The 19625-nt window shown below is 40.5% G+C and overlaps 1 protein-coding gene across 4 annotated transcripts in view; it reads left to right on the top strand.

Annotated features, from left to right (window-relative positions):
- The window catches only part of TNRC6A (trinucleotide repeat containing adaptor 6A), a 96083-nt gene that overhangs the window by 64191 nt on the left and 12267 nt on the right, over positions 1–19625 (top strand). For 3 of the 4 annotated variants that reach the window (XM_082857512.1, XM_082857510.1, XM_082857511.1), the window contains 8 exons: positions 385–465; positions 840–891; positions 5750–5892; positions 6597–6734; positions 7204–7332; positions 7784–7861; positions 8125–8335; positions 11804–11935. In XM_082857512.1, the coding sequence (XP_082713638.1) occupies positions 385–465; positions 840–891; positions 5750–5892; positions 6597–6734; positions 7204–7332; positions 7784–7861; positions 8125–8335; positions 11804–11935 (964 nt within the window). Of the gene's footprint in view, positions 1–384; positions 466–839; positions 892–5749; positions 5893–6286; positions 6434–6596; positions 6735–7203; positions 7333–7783; positions 7862–8124; positions 8336–11803; positions 11936–19625 lie in introns of all 4 variants that reach the window. The other variant, XM_082857513.1, reaches the window with a different exon arrangement.

Genomic DNA, 19625 nt, shown 5'->3' with positions numbered 1-19625 from the left:
AATCCAAATTATAATTAATCTTTTAGGACACAGTTCATTTATAAATTGGAAACTGTCTGATGAACAGTTCTCCATTATCCAGAGGACTTTTTAACTTTTTGTGGGTCATCAAGGCCCTTTGCTTCTGTCTTTTCCTTCTGACTGCTTGCCTTTAGAGATTTCTCTGTGCATTACAGCTATACCAGAGGACTGGAGCAAAGGAAGTTGAAAATCAAATAAGTTGATTTTTAATTATGAACAACTCTGTGAGAAGAGTTGGTTGGAGGAGAAATTTATTGGCTAAAAATGAGAGTTGGGAATTGTCTTGAAGTTTTATTAATCCATCACTATACCCAGATAAATAGAGATGGCCATGGCATCTTTCTACTCTTTTATTTTACAAAGGGAATGATGAAAGGTGGAAACAAACAAGAAGAAGCATGGATAAATCCATTTGTTAAACAGTTTTCAAATATCAGTTTTTCGGTAAGTATGTTTTCTTGGCAACCTCCTTCCCTTTTAATGGTGATCCATAAACTTACCCTAATACCCTGATTTCATTTTTTTTGTTTTCTTAACAAATAATTATTTTGAGTCCTTATGAATATGCTGAGGTTAGAATAAAATTTTCCATGATGTCTTCTTTATTTTTACAGTTTTAGCTAAAAACATTGATCACGTATCTTTTTTTTTTACGTCATATTTTTAAAAATATTTTTTATCATATTAGGCAGTGAAAAATGAAGTTTTATGATCCACTTAAATTTCACAAATAAGGAAATAAAGTAAAATTCTTCACTTTTAATTTATTTTCATTGATAAATTAAGGTCTACTAACATGCTACTTTTTCCTTCTTCAGAGAGACTCACCAGAAGAAAATGTACAGAGCAATAAGATGGACCTTTCTGGAGGTAAGAAAAAATTAAATCAGTTTGAGTTTTATATTCATCATTGATGGAGAAACTTATGTGACATGATCCTACTGAAAGAGCACTGACCTTGACCAGGAGACGGAGACCTGGGTTTCTGTTTCAGTGTTCCTATTCTCTCTAGCATACATTAGAATGTGGGGGTTTTATGAGTTAGTATGCCTTTTAAAGTGTAAATCACTGTGCAGATCTAAGGTAGTGACACTGTTAGCCTTTGATTACCTCAAATTTAGTCCTGTCAAGAATAAGTTATCCAGGTTGAGTGATATAGTCTTCTTAATCTAGGGAGCAATGTGTACAAAGACCCAGATACATGATAGAGATATCTTAAACCATACTGGGGAAATGGCAAGTAGTTCCATGTAATGGAAGAAGAAATATAAATTGGTTGTGGTGGTGGGAGTGTGGTGACGGTGAAAGCTTTACTTAGGTGGGGTTGCCAGAAAACTAGGTAGGTGCTAAATCATGAGGAGCTTGGGTGTCTGAGCTTTATTCTGAAAGTATGGGATTAAAGAACTTTAAGCCAGGAGAATGAAATGATTTGGTCTTATGTTTCACAAAAATAATCATGGCTGTAGATTGAAAATAACTTGGGACAGAAAACATTGGCAGCAGAGGAAGACTAAAAGATACTAAACATAGCAAAACCAGTTAGAGATTTGTTGCTGTAGCCAGTGAGAATTTTCAAAGCTCTAAACTAAGACAGTTGGTGGGAAGAATCTTAATTCAGTGTAGATATAGGAATTAGAATCAGTAAAATTTGATAACTGGCTTGAATCGATTTGCTGTGGAGGATGAGGGTGAGGGTGTGGTAAAAGTTAATTCCCAGCTTTCTTGCCTGGGCAGTTTAGTATGTGGCACTGTTGTTGTATTAGTCTGAGTCCAGGCAGAAGAGAGAAACTACATAGTAGTTTGAACAGGAAAAGTTTAATACAAATGTAAAGAATCACTATTAGACTAATGAGGGATTGGCTAGGAAGAGATAATAACGAGACTCCTCAAGAAGATATGAATATACGAATAGCAGATATAAGGAGTAACCTAAAGACTAAACTATAAACTCAACAGCGTAAACAGCTGTTCAGCGGCTTAAAAAGTGAAAAAAGGGAAGAGAAAAGAAGATGCCCTATACAGATAAGCAACAGATAACATGCAAAACTCCTGCCATCCTTATTTCTGTAATTGGTCACAAGCTCTTGTTGGGATCTTTGGCTTCCTTCTTTTACTGCCCATTCCATACTTCCCCACTGTCAGCCAGCACCTCAGCTGCTCTGGGTTCTTTTGCTGGTGGAGTGACCCAAACCTTCATTCCTGCAGGATCTGAGCCCTCAGTCATCTTTGCTTTTTTGGTTGTTATAGTTTTTTCATTAACCTTTACTACTGGGCATGGAATTACTAAGAAGCACCCCCAGACGCACACACCCACCCCCTGCCCACCTGCCCGTATTCCAGAGTCTTTGCTGCCTTCGTTTTGTAGCAGGAAACCAGGTCCCCCTTGGTAATCAGAGTCACTCACTCCAGCCAGCAGGTGAGCCCCCCGCCCCCTTGCCAGCTGGTTCAGTGACATCGGTTCTTAACTGTATCCTGTAGGACAGAAGCCCATCCTTTTAGAATGTTGTCTTTCAGCTTGCTTTGTAACTGGGTCTTCAGGAACCACTTGTACCTATCAGTTTGGCTAGCTACTTTTGGGTGATGATATATGTGGTAAGACCAGTTAGTTAAGCCCGTTACTCTACTTCCTTTACTATGAAGTGAGTTCCTTGATCAGACACAGTGCTGTGAGGAGTGATGGATAAGGCCTTTTGTGAGACCATGAATGGCAGGGGGGGAAAGTCCGTATCCAGAATATGCATCTATTCCTGTGATGACAAGGCTCTGCCTCCTCCATGGCTCACTGAATGGCAGAGAAGTTGCTGTGCTGCTGTGCTGTTGGAACTTTCTGGAAATCTACCCTTCTAGGGTGCTGGGAAAAGCTGTTCATGGAGAGATGTCTCACCTTAGACACTCTGCTACAAAGCTGCCTGGAGGTATGTGGGAATGCTGGGAGAAGCTGGCCTCCGAGTGAGGCTGATCACCCTGTACTGCAAGTGTAGGGCACAGGAGAAGCTGGAAGCACTGCCAAAGCCGCCAAGGGCACGTAGGCAAAACTTCCGCCTGCAGTGTCTCTCCAGCGCCCTCTATTGACAAAGCCTCAGTGCCAGCTGGTGAAAGAAAAAAATGTAGAGCCCAGATACTTTCACAGAGCAGTCAGAAAGTGTGAATTTGGAGCTGAGAGACAATAAATCAATAACTGGGCATTATTTGAGATAGGAAATATAGTAGGGGAAACAGGTTTGATAGACAAGGTTACTGAGTTTAAAGTTGCTATGAAAACCAGGTGGTGACGTCCAGTAAGCAGTAGAAAATCTGGATGTGGAGCTTAGAAGAGATAGGGCTGGAGATAAGAAGTGTAACTAGACACTGATGGTAGTACAGCCTCAAAAAATAGGTTGACTGGGGAATTCCCTAGTCGTCCAGCGGTTAGGACTCCAAGCTTTCACGGCCAAGGGCCTGGGTTCAATCCCTGGTCAGGGAACTAAGATCCTACAAGCTGCTCCAGCACGGCCAGGAAGAAAAAAAAGGTTAAAAAGTTTAACAAAAAAAGAAGGTCGGCTAGAGGCTTATAGAGTAATGGACCAAAGACAAACTCCAGGGGGAATAATGACATTTAAGGGAGATCTGAGGAGAAATGGAACAAGTTAGAGTAGAATAGAGTAATTTTTCAGTAGTCAGATGAGAATAGAGATTTGAGAAGAGGAAAGTGATTGTCATGGAATGGATTTGATCCTGGGGGTTAGGACGAGTCATTGGTAACTTTAGCCAAGGGTCTTCTTAAAAGATTGGTCAAGGGGCGGCTGCCACATTTGGCACTCAGATGGTTTTTAAAGTGATGTGGGGACTTCCCTGGTGGCCCAGTGGTTAAGAATCTGCCTGCCAGTTCACGGGACACGAGTTCAAGCCCTGGTCTGGGAAGATCCCACATGCCACGGAGTGACTAAGCTTGTGCGCCACAACTACTGAGCCTGCGCTCTAGAGCCCACGGGCCACAGCTTCTGAGCCTGTGTGCCACAACTACTGAAGCCCATGTGCCTAGAGCCCGTGCTCCGCAACAAGGGAAGCCACTGCAATGAGAAGCCCACGCACTGCAACAAAGAGTAGCCCCTGCTCGCCGCAACTAGAGAAAAGCCTGCGCGCAGCAACAAAGACCCAACGCAGCCAAAAATGAATGAATGAATGAATGAAGTGACGCAGAATGGTTTGGAGAAAGGATGTATCATGCCACTTTTTGAAAAGATTTTATTTAGGTAGGCAAAAATAATGTGGATTGTTAGGAAAGAACAGCTTGGAGAGAGACTTGGAAGAAGAGTTGGTTGGGTTTGGTTACAAGATTAGATGTGGAGAGTGAGGAAAAGAGTTCAAGATGGCTAGCTTGGGTGCGTCAGTGAATGTTGACACCATTAACGGGGGAAAGAGAACAGAGAGGTTGTTGCAAAAGTTTGTTGCCAAAGAAAAAAAGTTCGTTGCCATTTAAGGGAGAGCTCTTAATTACAAGTGCTGAAGTGTGGGTTATTCACATATCTGGACCAGTACTTCTGGAAAGCAGCAGCATTTGAAAATTGTACCTATTTTAAGAATTCTTTTGTTAAAATTTGTCTTTTCCACTTGCCTAGGATGGGGGTAGTAGGGGTGAGTGTTGTGGTGGCTGCAGCAGCAGGCATCTCAAAGAAGGACAGCAGCTGCAAGGAAATTATGGGTGAGATCTGAGGACTGAGAAAATGTGGAGCCTGAGGAACAGGGAAATGGGAGGAAAAGGTATTCTCGCAAGGTAAAAACCAGGGTTTCAAGGCTGTGTGACCAGGAGAATGAAGATGCCACTTTTGAGTCCCATGAAGATCTAGAGGCGATATCATGTGCTTGGTTTCACCTGTTAAAAGTGACCAAGGGGCACTCAAGTGGCTATGCTCAGCAGGCAGTTAAAGATGTGCGACTGAGCACAGGAGTGAATTCAGAGTAGGCATTTGTATTTGAGGGTCACCTTGGTAGTGAATAAGCCTGGGGGAGGCCAGTTTGAGAGAGAGAGTTGAAAGAGTGAGACCTTAAACATACTGAGTACATCCCAGCATTGAAGAAACACAAAGAAGTGGGCTCAGCTATGGAAAGAGGAGGAGAAAGAGAACCCAGAACGGGTATCATATGATAAGGACGTGGAGTTAGAGATTTGTTTAAGTAGGATTGTAGCCTGGGAGCTGGCTATTTTGAGTGAAGATTTTTTGCCAGACGGGCTTTCCATGAGAGGAGGTCATATTTATTGCAGCTTAGTCAGAATGAGGAGAGCGGAGCAAGCCCTGAGAAAAGAGGAAGACCTTTCCCTGTCTGCTAAATGGGGGTGATGATAGTAGAATTATTAGCATTAAATGAGAATGCATGTTCAGAACGGTGCCTGGCACTTTGTAAGCATATGCTAGATGGTGGTTTGTCTTAGTGCTATTTCTGTTGTTTGTTACTGGAAACTATGTTGTTATTTTAAAATTAAGCAGATTATAGATGACCAATAGATGTCTTAACCGTCTGTTTCCTAGTCTATTTTCAAGTTAATTTGGTTCAATAAAATAACAGTATTCGCTAAACCCAACTTGTGAGGAATGCAAGATTTATTAAGTGCATTCTTCACATGGTCCTGGTCAAGGCAGAATTCATTTTGGTTTGGAAGTGAGTATTTTTCTTTCTACTGTACATTTATCTGAAACCATCTAGGTTAGTTATCTTCCTACTTGATAACGTAGTCTCCTGCATTTATTAGGAATGTTACAAGACAAACGAATGGAGATAGATAAACATAGCCTAAATATTGGTGATTACAATCGAACGGTCGGGAAAGGCCCTGGTTCTCGGCCTCAGATTTCCAAAGAGTCTTCCATGGAGCGCAGTCCTTATTTTGATAAGGTAAGTTGTTCGTTTGTTTTTTGTTTGTTTTACCCTGTGGCTAAGAAAGCAATACACTTCATAGCATAATTTTCTCATTAACAGTTTAGAACATTTAATATAATATAAAGTGTTTATAACCCAGTGCCAAATATTACTGGACTTGTAGTTCATTGTCCTTTTATGTCTCGATTTATCATAGGGGTTGCATTTATATTTTCCTCTTAATCCCATAAAGTATGTTTGGTTCTTTCTATGTACTCTAGAATTAACACTAATCCGATCTCTTCTGTTTTCTACCTGTTTCCTGTTGATGCTGGAATGGCATATGACTTCTCTTCTGTTCCTGCAATGATTTCTCCCTTCCACTTGTTTGCTTGGCTGGTGTTGCACATCTTTCTGTCTGTCCAATCAGGATGGCATTGTAGCAGATGAATCCCAAAACATGCAGTTTATGTCCAGTCAAAGCATGAAGCTTCCCCCTTCAAATAGTGCACTACCTAACCAGGCCCTTGGCTCCATAGCAGGGCTGGGTATGCAAAACTTGAATTCTGTTAGACAGGTAAGTCCACATGTGTATTTTAGGCTCTCTGTTGATTTGTATAAGTAATAAGATCTCTCTTACATGTAGTTGCTGTGTTTAAATCAGTATTTCAGTGTGGTAATGAGGTGTTTGTCCCTAAAGAATCCCAGTGTTATTTGGTGGTGGTTGTTTGTTTTTGTAGAATGGCAATCCCAGTATGTTTGGTGTTGGAAACACAGCAGCACAACCCCGGGGCCTGCAGCAGCCTCCAGCACAACCTCTCAGTTCATCTCAGCCTAATCTCCGTGCTCAAGTGCCTCCTCCATTACTCTCCCCTCAGGTGAATAAATTTCCACTATATTCTCTACTCTTTACCTGGAAAAGAACCTTGAATAAATTTATATTTGAATGAGATGACTAGTTGATCATCATAGTATTTATTGGCAACTTTGAGATGAAAGTAATTCTGAATTAGTTATTATTACAGAGGGACGTGGTAGGGTGAAGAAAATGAGTCAAAGATAATTTAAATCTAAAATTTATCATTCTCTTTCATAAAATACCTTGAGGGGAGGAGGACAATAGCAAAGTAAATTTGACTGGCTTAAGATTCATCTCTGTCACTTTATACTTAACACGTGAAAACATATGTGAACAATAAATTAGTGAAGTCAAGAAAGACAGTTAGAACACAATCCCCCCCAGTAATAGTCCACAAATTTTAATTGCTCTCCTGATAATTTAAAATACACAGTACATTTTGTTAGCTTGAGTTACCTTTGTTATTAACCTACCATTGTGACCCTAAGGTTCCAGTTTCATTGCTGAAGTATGCACCAAACAACGGTGGCCTGAATCCGCTCTTTGGCCCTCAGCAGGTAGCCATGCTGAACCAGCTATCCCAACTAAACCAGCTTTCTCAGATCTCCCAGTTACAGGTAAGTAGAATAATAGCCTTATTCAGTATACATTTATTGAGTGTCTACTGTGTGCTAAACACTAGAGTGTGCACAGGAAGTGTTGCAGTAAACAAAACGGGCATAGCCATGGCCTTCAGGGAGCTAACAGTCCATGTGTGAAGACAGATGGTGAACTCGAAGGGCAGGGTGCTCTGTGAGCAAGGCCAGCCAGGTCTGGGCTGGTGGTCAGGGTATTATGAGGAGGAAAAATTTCCCTGATGGAGTGGAAGTTTAGATTGAGCAAAAGACTGAATTCAGTAGAATGGCTGGAGGCCAGAGAGTCCAAACAAGAGATACTAGATGAGGCAGGGCATGTGGGCATTGACTAGATGAAACCATGCCTTTGTAGGTCCCTCTGCCACCGTCACTCTAGGGCACGCTAGTCTGTGATGACGTGATACTGATGACCTTTTTGCAATCTTCCCTCCAGCGATTGTTAGCGCAGCAGCAAAGGGCACAGAGTCAGAGAAGCGTGCCTTCTGGGAACCGGCAGCAGCAAGACCAGCAGGTAGATCTGATCCTTCCCCTTGCTTTGCTTGTACTCAGCTTATATCAACTCCATTGTAAGAAGACAGTCGAAATGCCTTTATTAAACTATAATGGAAAAGGTTGTTCATTAAGTCTTCTGTCTGCCCAGAAGTCTTATTAACTGGTATATAGTGATTCTTCACCTTCCTACTGAGAAGGAAGTGAATTCAAAAGTGAAGGGGAATGAAGGTGTCTGTCAAGACTTTTCTCCACAGTTTTTCACAGTCGTCTTGTCGTTTTAAGGGTCGACCTCTTAGTGTGCAGCAGCAGATGATGCAGCCGTCTCGTCAACTTGATCCAAACCTGCTGGTGAAGCAACAGACTCCGCCATCTCAGCAGCAGTCACTCCATCAGCCAGCCATGAAATCTTTCCTTGAAAATGTCATGCCCCACACTACACCTGAGCTGCAAAAAGGGCCATCACCAATAAATGCTTTCAGCAACTTCCCCATAGGTGGGTTTCTCCTTGGCCAAAGCATTCGGCTGGTGCTTCATGATCACAAGTTAACATCCTGCTGTCTTACCTGTCCATATGTTCTCTTGTGAGTGCCACGCTGATCTTTAGCCGTTCCCTCTCAGAGGGTGGCCACGCCTCTTCTAGCGCTAGCCTCTTCACGCTTCAGGAACGCCTCTCTCCATTCAAGAAAATCACACTATTTAAAAAATCCCATGCTCTTTTGAAATGAGTTAGTGTAAAGATATTATTTCTTTTTAACACTCAGATATCTTAATTGTAGGATATGAATTGGAGGGGAGGACTGAAATTATTAGAGCACGCCAGAGAAATTTTGAGCAGTGCTGCTTTGAGGAAACAACTGGGAACAGTCACATCTGAAATTTTAATTACTATTTAAATATTTATAAATGATTACTGGCATAAATGTAGAAAATAGGGGTGAGAGAAGGGATTGCCTTTATTCCTTTTGCCGTAGCACCCCCCCCCCCTTCTCTTTTTTTATGACGTCTCCAGGCTTTTTATTCCCTCTGGGAATTTCAGGCTTATATGTCTTCTCCTTCCTTAGGCCCCTTTTCTTCTTGTGCCTTTGAATATATTTTGACCTTTGATTGTTCACACTCTATTCATTTAACTTTTTCTTTCTCTCTTGTAAACCAGCTTTGTTGGTTAACAGGCCCAGTTTTGTTGAAGACAAGTCAGTTAACTAGCACGTTCTGGGCTGTGGGCAGGAGTTGGGCCTGCTGTTGCCCCTGGTGCCATTTCACTTTGGCTGAACCTGATACAGGATTTGGCTCTCCCTGGTATTGCCATGGACTCTCAGCTAGGCCATAGGTGGAACTTTGAGTTTTAGGAGTTGTTAGCAATCTCTTTACATTCCCTTGTCAGTTACCACTGTAGGTGAATACCAGAGAAGCCGGGTCATCCCAGAGACAACAGTATAGTGGTAAACGAATACCCAAGTGTACACTGAGAGGTTTTGGTCTCACTAGTGAAAGGAAGTGACTCTCACTGATTACATACTGGACATATAAATTGGGCCAATGAGGAGATAAGTTTCTAAATAAGGGATTTCCTAACCTCGCTACCCTTACAGCTTAGCGGCTTCCCTGGTGGTGCAGTGGTTAAGAATCCACCTGCCAATGCAGGGGACATGGGTTCGAGCCCTGGTCCGGGAAGATCCCACATGCCACGGAGCAACTAAGCCTCTGCACCACAACTACTGAGCCTGCACTCTAGAGCCCGCGAGCCACAACTACTGAGCCCATGTGCCACAACTACTGAAGCCTGCGCACCTAGAGCCCGTGCTGCACAACAAGAGAAGCCACTGCAATGAGAAGCCTGCGCACCGCAACAAAGAGTAGCCCCCGCTTGCCTCAACTAGAGAAAGCCCGCGCAAGCAACGAAGACCCAGCACAGCCATAAATAAATAAATACATACATATATACATACATTTATTTAAAAAAAAAAAAAAAAAAGGAAGTCTGCTTAACCCAGGCAAGCACCAATATGGTTGTCTGAATCAGGCATTGGCAAACTACAGCCCATTGGTCAAATTTGGCCAGCTGCCTGATTTTATAAATAAAATTTTATTGGAACACAGCCATGCTCTTTTGTTAATGTATTTCCTATGGCTGCTTTTGTGCTGTAACAACAGAGTTGCATAGAGACACTGAGACCATGTGACCCATAGAGCCTAAGATATTTACTATCTAAACCTTCACAGAAAAAACTTGCCAAGTATTGGGTCTAATTAATGAGTCCAGAGAGCAGCAAATTTAATTTCTCCAAATAGGGGTGGCATTAGAGAGTTTATATTTAATTAAAGTTTTAAACTTGACCTGGTATCACAGGGACTCATCAGACCCAAGTATCTAAAAACCATTTGTTTTGAAACTTTAGATTAAGAACCACCTCGATGTGTGTTAAATAAAGATTCTGGCTCCCACTGAAAACTTTTTTTCTTTTTTTTTGGTCGTGCCACATGGCATGCAGGATCTTAGTGTGAGTTTCAGCACTGGGAAAATTGAAGCAAGAAAGTAATAGAACCTGACTTACTTTTTAAGAACTCACCCTGACTTACTTTTCGTTGTGTGCCCATTTATATACTTTAATTATTATTATTTTTTAAATTTATTTAGTTTTGGCTACGTTGGGTCTTCATTGCTGCTCCCGGGCTCTCTCTAGTTGTGGTGTGCAGGCTCTCTCTAGTTGTGGTGCACGGGCTCTCTCTAGTTGTGGTGCACAGGCTTCTCGTTGCGGTGGCTTCTCGTTATGGAGCACGGGCTCTAGGCGCGCATGCTTCAGTAGTTGTGGCACAAGGGCTCAGTAATTGTGGCTCATGGGCTCTAGAGCGCAGGCTCAGTAGTTGTGGCACGTGGGATCTTCCTGGACCAGGGATTGAACCTGTGTCCCCTGCATTGGCAGGTGGATTCTTAACCATTGCGCCACCAAGGAAGTCCCTATATTTGTAATTTCTTACCCTGTGCATACTTAAGCTTAAGAAAACATCTATCATCACTTCTTTTTGAGGGGTGGGGGGGGGGCGGGACACAATGCACGGCCTTTGGGATCTTAGTTCCCCGACCAGGTATCGAATCCGTGCCCAGTGGAAGCAGGGAATTCCGAAAAGTTTCCATTTTTAATAAGCATCTCAGATTATTCTGTTGATGATGGTCCCCAGGATCACACTTTAAGAAACACTGGCTTAATGGTCAGTTTTCTGACTATAGTATCTCAGATAGAAATTTCCATCTTTGTTCCAAGAGAATATCTAAGTCTGATGGGTGTCATCAGCAGAGTTCAAGTAAGTTGCACCTTGGGATATGGGAGTCTCGCCCTAAGGTACAATTGTTAGAGCAGGACATTTTTACTTTTAAATGATACTGTCCTTTGGCGGGTCAGGCAGTTGAAAATTGTTTATAAGCGAAAGTTAGCAACTGAAAGTGATCATATGTAATTCTTCTCTTGGGAAGTACCTAAAGAGGTATATTTTAATAGAGAGATAAACTTTAATATTTGGCTGTCGTAGAATTTTCTGTTATTTTGCCAAGGAATTTAAAAATAATCAGTATTATATGGAGTAGTTTCCCACAGTTAATGCAATTATAGTACTAACAGTTTTATGGTACTAACAGTTTTGAAAATGTTATATTAATGAGTGTTAGACAAGCTATTTAGGATTTCTGTGTTGCTTTCTTTGATAATCTAGCCATGGTTCGCTCTTCTGACGTTGTTTCTGCGTGGCATCGGCCAGGAGTCCAGAGTGTCTGTCCTGCCTGCCTTGCCTTTGTCTGTAATCTTTTGGCTGTGCCACATTTGCAGGATGGTATTTATTAAGGAACATTAGGATTGAAAACATTAGATTAGCTACATATGTTTTTCTAGAAAATGAAAGTTGTGGTACCAGAAGGAAAATACGCTATATTTTATAAAGTGGTTTTTTAAAATTATTATCTTATTTTTAGGCTTGAACTCAAACTTGAATGTAAATATGGATATGAACAGTATTAAAGAGCCACAGTCAAGACTAAGGAAGTGGACTACAGTGGACAGCATTTCTGTGAACACATCTTTGGATCAGAACTCCAGCAAACATGGTATAAAATACATTCTTATATTTTGACTTCTAAAAAAATAACTGTAGAATATTAAATTTAGGCTTTATTTTATTTTATATATGTATTTTTTCATAGCTAAATTCTCTTAAGAACCTTTTCTCATTATTAAAAAGTGCTTTATTAGTTATTAAGTCTTAGTTAAAACCAAAAAAAATGACCTTTATTGTGCTATTGTGAAAAACAGGTCAGATTACACATTTATTTTTTAATTATTCCCTCTTTAGATGATCATTTAGTTTTTTGCTATTATTGTTTTAGTTTTCTACTTAACATTTACTCAATTTAATCTGGTATAAGGGATTAAAAACTTCCAACATAATTTGATTTCTAACAGTTCCTTTCCATTCATCTAGTAATTGTTAATGGAGTATTTTCTGCTTTCCAAGAACTCTGCTAGGCCACCTGGAATACATAGATACATATGTACATACATGTGCACAATTGACTATGTAAACAAGTAAAAATACTTGCCCTGAAGAAGCTCATTGTTTGGTAGCAAAAATAAACATGTAAACAGCTTTACTACACTGTGATAGCTGCTATAAAAGTTAATACATACAATAGGATAAATAGTATAAGAATGTGAAATCTAATGGAGAAGTGAGTCAGGAATAACAAACCATGGGTCTGAACTGAGTCTTCAGGTTTACCAAAGGAGTGGAGAAAGAACACCATGGAGAGGATAGCATGTGAAACGTTCAAAGACAGGACCTCCTGGTGAGCTCTGCTAGGTGGGCATGTCTGGGGCTGAAGGTACAAGTGAGAGAAAGGAGGAAGGTGTAGCTGCAACAGTAGGTATTGAGCAATCATGGAAAACTTTTGTGCCAAAAAAATCACTTTAAACATGAAAATGATGGATATATAAAGGCACCTAAGGCTTAAAGGAGTCTAAGTGAGACAGAGGGCAACGGACATGAGAAGACAGAATGCATTGAAGAGAGTGTTAGAATTAAGGACAGAAGGGCTTGGTAACTAACTTAATTCATTCTGCAAATATATGATTATCTGTGATGTGCCTCCTGTGCTTCTTGCCTTCCTCAGTCCAACCCTATACCTTACCCTGGGCTCAAGAGTCATTTCCAAGAAGCCTCTTCCAGGCTTTGTGTTCGAATAGCACCTCTTATGTGTATCTGTCTTGTGTTAGTATCCATTTAGGCCTTTTTCCGTAACAGGACATAAATTCCTGGAGGAGAGAGTCCATGCTTTGCTTACCTGTAGCCCCACTGAGCACATTGCAGCACTTGAGGGACATTTGCTAGGTGAAAGGATGAGTGGCCGGTAATGCAGTTAATGGTAGAGTAAATGTAGGAATTGAAGCAGGCCTGCTGGGACAGATAATGGATGGATTTTAGACTTGTTGAGTGTGGTATTTTAGGGATAGCTCAACGTGGAAAAGCCCAGTAAGAAATTAGAATTAGAGGCCTGGTACTCAGAAGAAAAATCTGGGCGAGAGTAAGATTTTGTGTTCATCAGAATGTTGATGTCGTCGACATGGATGAGGTTGCCCAGAGAGACGGCGCATAGAAGGGAATAAGGACACACAATCCTAGAGCCAGTGGTAGTAAAGAAACCTGGAGAAGAATGGGTAGAGAGGTAGGACGTGGAGACCCAGAAAAATGTCTCTGCCGTATGGTTTTCTGTCTACTCTGATTAAAATGAATTTTTCCATGTCTGTTTTGCATGTCTGACCCTCAGTTTCTTTGTAAAAATGTTTCCTTCCTCACACTGCTGTTTTAGGTGTAACGTATATCGTATAGTCTCAAGTGCTCAGCATACTTACTGAGGGCATACTGGTATGTATATGGTATGCGTTATATAAATGGCATGTCATCATGCAGCATAGGGATTTTTTTGGTTTTTTATTTGTGGTACACGGGCCTCTCACTGTTGTGGCCTCTCCCGTTGCGGAGCACAGGCTCCGGATGCGCAGGCCCAGCGCGCCACGGGCCCAGCCGCTCTGCGGCATGTGGGATCCTCCCGGACCGGGGCACAAACCCGTGTCCCCCGCATCGGCAGGCAGACTCTCAACCGCTGCGCCGCCAGGGAAGCCCGCAGCATAGGTTTTGAAGGCAGATAGACCTGGGATTTGATCCCAGTTCTTAACCTCTAAGCCACAGTGTTTGCATCTGTAAAGTGGAAATGATGCATCATAGAACTGTTGAGGATTGAATGAGATAATAACTATTAAGCTCCTACCTCATTGCCTGGCACGTGACATGCAGGTAGTGGGTGGTGATGTCTTCTTATAAGCAGCCTATTATCATAAGTTTGTTTTTCAGTCAATTCAATTAGTAATTTTATATTTTAATTTTGTATTTTATCTTCTCTGTTTTTTTAAACTTAGTATCTGTTTTTTATTTTTCATCATGCATTTTATTGTTTGATTTTGCATAAACCTGGAATGTGAGCAGTTAGTTTTTGTTTTTTAGTAATTAGCTTAAACAAATAGTTTTATTCTTGTATACATAGCAATCTAATGAACATATTCTAGTAACGTTCTCTTTTTCAGAATAAGGAGGTTGATGCTCTTTCTCCTTTACTTCAGTGTAGGTTCCTGTTATTCTTTTTTTTAATTAAAATATAGTTGATGTACAATATTATATAAGTTACAGGTGTACAATATAGTGATTCACAATTTTTAAAGGTTATACTCCATTTGTAGTTATTGCAAAATATTGGCTAAGTTCCTTGTGTTGTACAGTATATCCTTGTAGCTTATTTTATACCTAATAGTTTGTGCCTCTTAATCCCCTGTCCTTATCTTGCCCCTCTCCCCACTGGTAACTACTAGTTCTCTATATCTGAATCTGTTTCTTTTTTGTTATGTTCACTAGTTTGTTGTATTTTTTTAGAATCCACGTATAGGTGATATACAGTATTTTTCCTTCTCTGTCTGACTTATTTTACTCAACATAATACCCGTAAGGTTCGTCCGTGTTGTTGTAAATGGCAGAATTTTCTTCTTTCTCCAGGCTGAATATTATTCCTTTGTATGTGTATACAACACCTTCTTCACTCATTGATGGACACTCAGGTTGTTTCCATATCTTGGTTATTGTGAATAATGATGCAATAAACGTGCAGATGTCTTTTTGATATCCTGTTTTCATTTCTCTTGGATATATACCCAGAAGTGGGATTGCTGGGTCATTAGTAGTTGTATTTTTAATTTTTTGAGAAACCTCCATACTGTTTTCCACAGCGGCTGTGCCAATTTACATTCCCACCAACAGTGCACAGTGTTCCCGTTTCTCCACATCCTCATCAATATTTTTTGTTTGTGGTCTTTTTGATGATAGCCATTCTGACAGTGAGAGCTGATATCTCATTGTGGTTTTGATTTGCATTTCCCTGATGATTAGTGATGTTGAGCATCTTTTCATGTGCCTTTTGGCCATCTGCATGTCCTCTTTGCAAAACTGTTTAGGTCTTCTGCTCATTTTTAAATTGGGTGTTGTTTTTTTTTATATGTTGAGTTGTATGAGCTGTTATATATTCTGGATATTAACCCCTTATCAGTCATATCATTTGCAAGTATTTTTTCCCATTCATTAGGTTGTCTTTTCATTGTCAATGGTTTCCTTTGCTGGGCAAAAGCTTTTAAGTTTAATTCGGTCCCATTTGTTTATTTTTGTTTATTTTTTTAAAATAAATTTATTTTATTTATTTATTTTTGGCTGCATCTGGCCTTTGTTGCTGCGCACTGGCTTTTCTGTAGTTGCAGCAAGCAGGGTCTACTCTTCGTTGCGGTGCGCAGGCTTCTCATTGCAGTGGCTTCTCTTGTTGCGGAGCACAGGCTCTAGGTGCATGGGCTTCTGTAGTTGTGGCACACGGGCTCAGTAGTTGTGGCTCGCGGGCTCTAGAGCGCAGGCTCAGTTGTGGCGCACAGGCTTTGTTGCTCTGCGGCATGTGGGATCTTCCTGGACCAGGGCTCGAACCCGTCTCCCCTGCATTGGCAGGCGGATTCTTAACCACTGCGCCACCAGGGAAGCCCCATTTTTTTATTTTTGCTTTTATTTCCTTTGCTTTAGGAGACGGATCCAAAAAAATACTGTTAGGATTTATCTCAAAGAGTGTTTGACTATGTTTTCCTCTAGGAGTTTTATTGTTTCTGGTCTTACATTTAGGTCTTTAGTCAATTTTTAATTTATTTTTGTATGTGGTGTTAGAGAATGTTCTAGTTTCATTTTTTTACATGCAACTGTCCAGTCTTCCCAGCACCACTTATTGAAGAGACTTTCTTTTTCTCCATTGTATGTTCTTGCCTCCTTTGTCGTAGATTAATTGACCATAAGTGTGAGTTTATTCTACTATTCTTTATTTACTTAACTTGACATCTTGAAACTGTCAGTTTTTCTTTTTTTAAATTATTTTTGTATTGTTAATACAAATTACAAAAATTTTATATGCTTCCCCACCCCCAAAATGTTCTCATTTTCTTTACTTTAGCAGGCCCTGTAACTCATCTGAAGCAGCCCAAGACTAGTAGTCTTCCCTTCGTGGATATTATTTTGAGATCTCCAGGCTTTTACTTTATCCCCTTAAAAATCAAGACTGTTTGATAAAATTTCTTCTCTGTGGTTGCTTTTATTCTTTCTTCATTGTTGTATTTTTTCCTTCCTTGTAAAAATGACTTCAGAAATATACCTTGACCTGGTGTGGTTTTGGTCTTCATCTCTAGAAAGAAAGACCAGGTTGGTTTTATATCTGTATATAAGAACCCTCTAAATTTCAAGTCTTAAAAGGTTGGGGTTTTGTTTTTTGGGTTTTTTTTTTTTAAGCTTTTCAGTCTGTTTAAAGAAAGTGCTTTTTCTTACTATAATAATTCTCTAATTGTTTATACTATCATTTTCTCCCAGAAGCGCTCCTCTTGGCTCTGTGGTTCTCTTCCTTCTCTTACTATCTCTCTTTCTCCTGGTAGAGACTTAGAATCTTCTTCTCAGGCACACTCTTTTTATTTGTTTTCAGTTTTCCTTATATTAAAAAAATAGAGAAATGTTCATCATCTTATTTCCATTATTATTTTGGTGCAGTTTGTTCTTTTGTCCTTATAAAAATAAAATTGGCATCTAACTTTGTATTCTAGAAGAGATCCCAAAACTGGTCTGAGTGTTATGCTTTGTTACACACTATTTTGAAAATATTTTTTTTGAACCAGCATCTGTTTAAACATTCAGGAAATTTCACGTACAGATTCAGATTTCTGGCATCTCTGTAGAAATGTGAAGGTCTGCCAGCACCAAGCTCCAGAGCAGTCACCACCCAGAGTTGAGTGGCTGCTGCCCATGGCTCATTCTTCCCATTCCCCTCACACCTGTGCCTTCCCTCCCATTGGTGGAGAAGTATTTTTCTGTACTCCCTAACCAGGGAAATATTTCCCTGTAGTCATGTTTCTGTCTGAGGAGGGACCATGGGATTTTTTTTCTGTAGGCAGGTCGCTTCACTTGTATATAAAACCTGATTGGCCTTATTGGCATTTGTATTTCCATGTTGTAGAAAACGGGGGTTGTTTTTCCATAGTACCAGAGTAGTGTAGAGATCATTTTTTAAGAGGGAATGATCCGATAGCAGTAGTCAGGCTGGGCTGAGATGGGCTGAGCCTGGAAACAGGAGAGGCCTGTGGGGACGCTTGGCTGGCTCTGATCTTCTGCATCACAGTCTTACGTGGGTTCTGTTTTTATCCCCATCTAAAAGCTTAGAGGGCTAGTAAGGTAGTTGTGGAGCAGAGAAGAAAGGGCAAATTCAGGAGAATCTTCCGTGTCAGAGATCCCCAAGTACACTGGTTTCCTAGAAGAACTCACAGAACTCAGAAAAACGGAAACACTCATGGTTATGGTTTATTAGAGCAGAAGAATCCAGATTAAAATCAACAACGGAAAAAGGCGCATAGAAAAGAGTCCAGGAGAAACCAGGAGCAGCCTTTTGCTGTCCTCTCGCAGTGCAGTTTCTCGGACTTAATTCTCCCAGCAACAATGTGTGACAACATGTACAAAGTATTGCCAGCCAGAGAAGCTCAGCTAAGCCTTAGTGTCCTCATTTTTTTGTCAGGGGTCAGTTGTGTAGACATGGAGCACACCTGCTTGTCAATCTCCAACCCCCTGCAGACCCTTCAGAGTTCAGACCAAAACAGCGTGACCCAGGCCCATGCAAACAAAAGCAGATGTTCACCATAAATCACACTGTTATCATAAACTCTCTGGCATGGCCATGGCCCAATGTATGCAGAGGAACTCTTAATCTGGCGTGCTATTCTGTGAGTTACAGGAACCCAGGAGCCATCAAGGACTAGTCTGAAGCTCTTTGCCATGTGCAGTCTAGCCCTGTGCTAACCCTTTACTCTACACCTTCCAGAGTCAAAAAACGAGATTCATTAAGGGAAGTAGAGTAGAGTGGAGGCAAGGCCGCTTAACAGGGGAATTGTGGGTCAAGTGAGGTTTGGACTGGGGTATTTGTGATACTTTATGGTCCTAAGATTCTGTGACTTACCAGAGTTTAGAAAATCCCTTTCCCCTCCTCATTGCCAGAGAAAAGTACAATGTTCAGGAGCTGGAATACATTTATTTTAGTCTTAGAGTTAGTTGAGGGCAATTGGGAATGGTTTCCAGGAGGCCTGTGATCCCTTAAGCTGAGATATGAAGGATAAACAGGCATTAGCCAGGCAGAGGTCAAAGGAGGGAAAACCATAAAGCGTTAGTAGAGGCTAGAGTTTTAAGAGCCTTACAAACTACTGAAGAGTTTGAATTTTACTCCTCTGTAATGGAGAACTGTTGAAGAGTTTTAAGCTGGAAAGTGACATGATCAGATTGGCATTTTTGAAGAGGCAGTGTGAAGAACTGGGGAGTAGAAGTGGACAGAGAGATTAGTTAGGAAACTTCTGCCTAATCCAGAGCGTGGTCAAACGAGATGACAGTAGTCTGATCTCATGTGTCATTATTCAAAAGCTATATGATCATTTCACAATATATACAAATAGCAAATCATTATGTTGTACACTTGAAACTAATATGTTGTATGTCAATTATATCTCAATCAAAATATTTCAAAAAGAAATGAAGATTAAATGTGTAAGTTATAAAGATACCCACTAAACAAAAACTATAAGCCTTCCACAGTTTCAGAAAAGATAAATCAACATTTTCAAAGAGTTTTTAAAGAATCTATAAAGAAATTAAAAGAAATTCATATTGGATCATAAAGCAAAATCTGACTCTATGCTATATACAGGGGGACCCAGAACAAAGTAATTCAGAAATCTTTGCAATCACAGGAGGAGAAAAAAGAGCTAGGTAGGCAGCAGGATTGACAGGACTTAGTGATTTTAAAATAATAGGGAAGAGCCAGGGGAGACTCTTGTTTTCTGACTTAAGTAACACCAAATCGTTGTTCCTCTGATTAGTATTAAAAGGATATTTTGTTACATTCATTCCTTCCCTTTTCATTGGATTTTATCTTGAAACTTTGACTAAACTTGGCTTAAAGGTCAGTTTGCTGGTTTGTACACATTGGACTGAATGATTATCAGAAATTAAAGGTGAAATTGTCATGTAATTGAAGGAACATTGAAACATGAAATCAAGCAGCCCTGAATTCTAAGCTAATTTGCCACACAGTGGTATATCATGTTTGGAATTTTCCTTAAGAGAGGGAGTGGGAGCTGAGACAATGGCAA

This window comes from Leucopleurus acutus (assembly GCF_964270905.1).
Source record: "Leucopleurus acutus genome assembly, chromosome: 16".
In the NCBI taxonomy this organism is placed as follows: Eukaryota; Metazoa; Chordata; class Mammalia; order Artiodactyla; family Delphinidae; genus Leucopleurus; species Leucopleurus acutus.
Note: the sequence above shows the minus strand (reverse complement) of the source record. Positions and strands in the feature narration are given on the sequence as shown.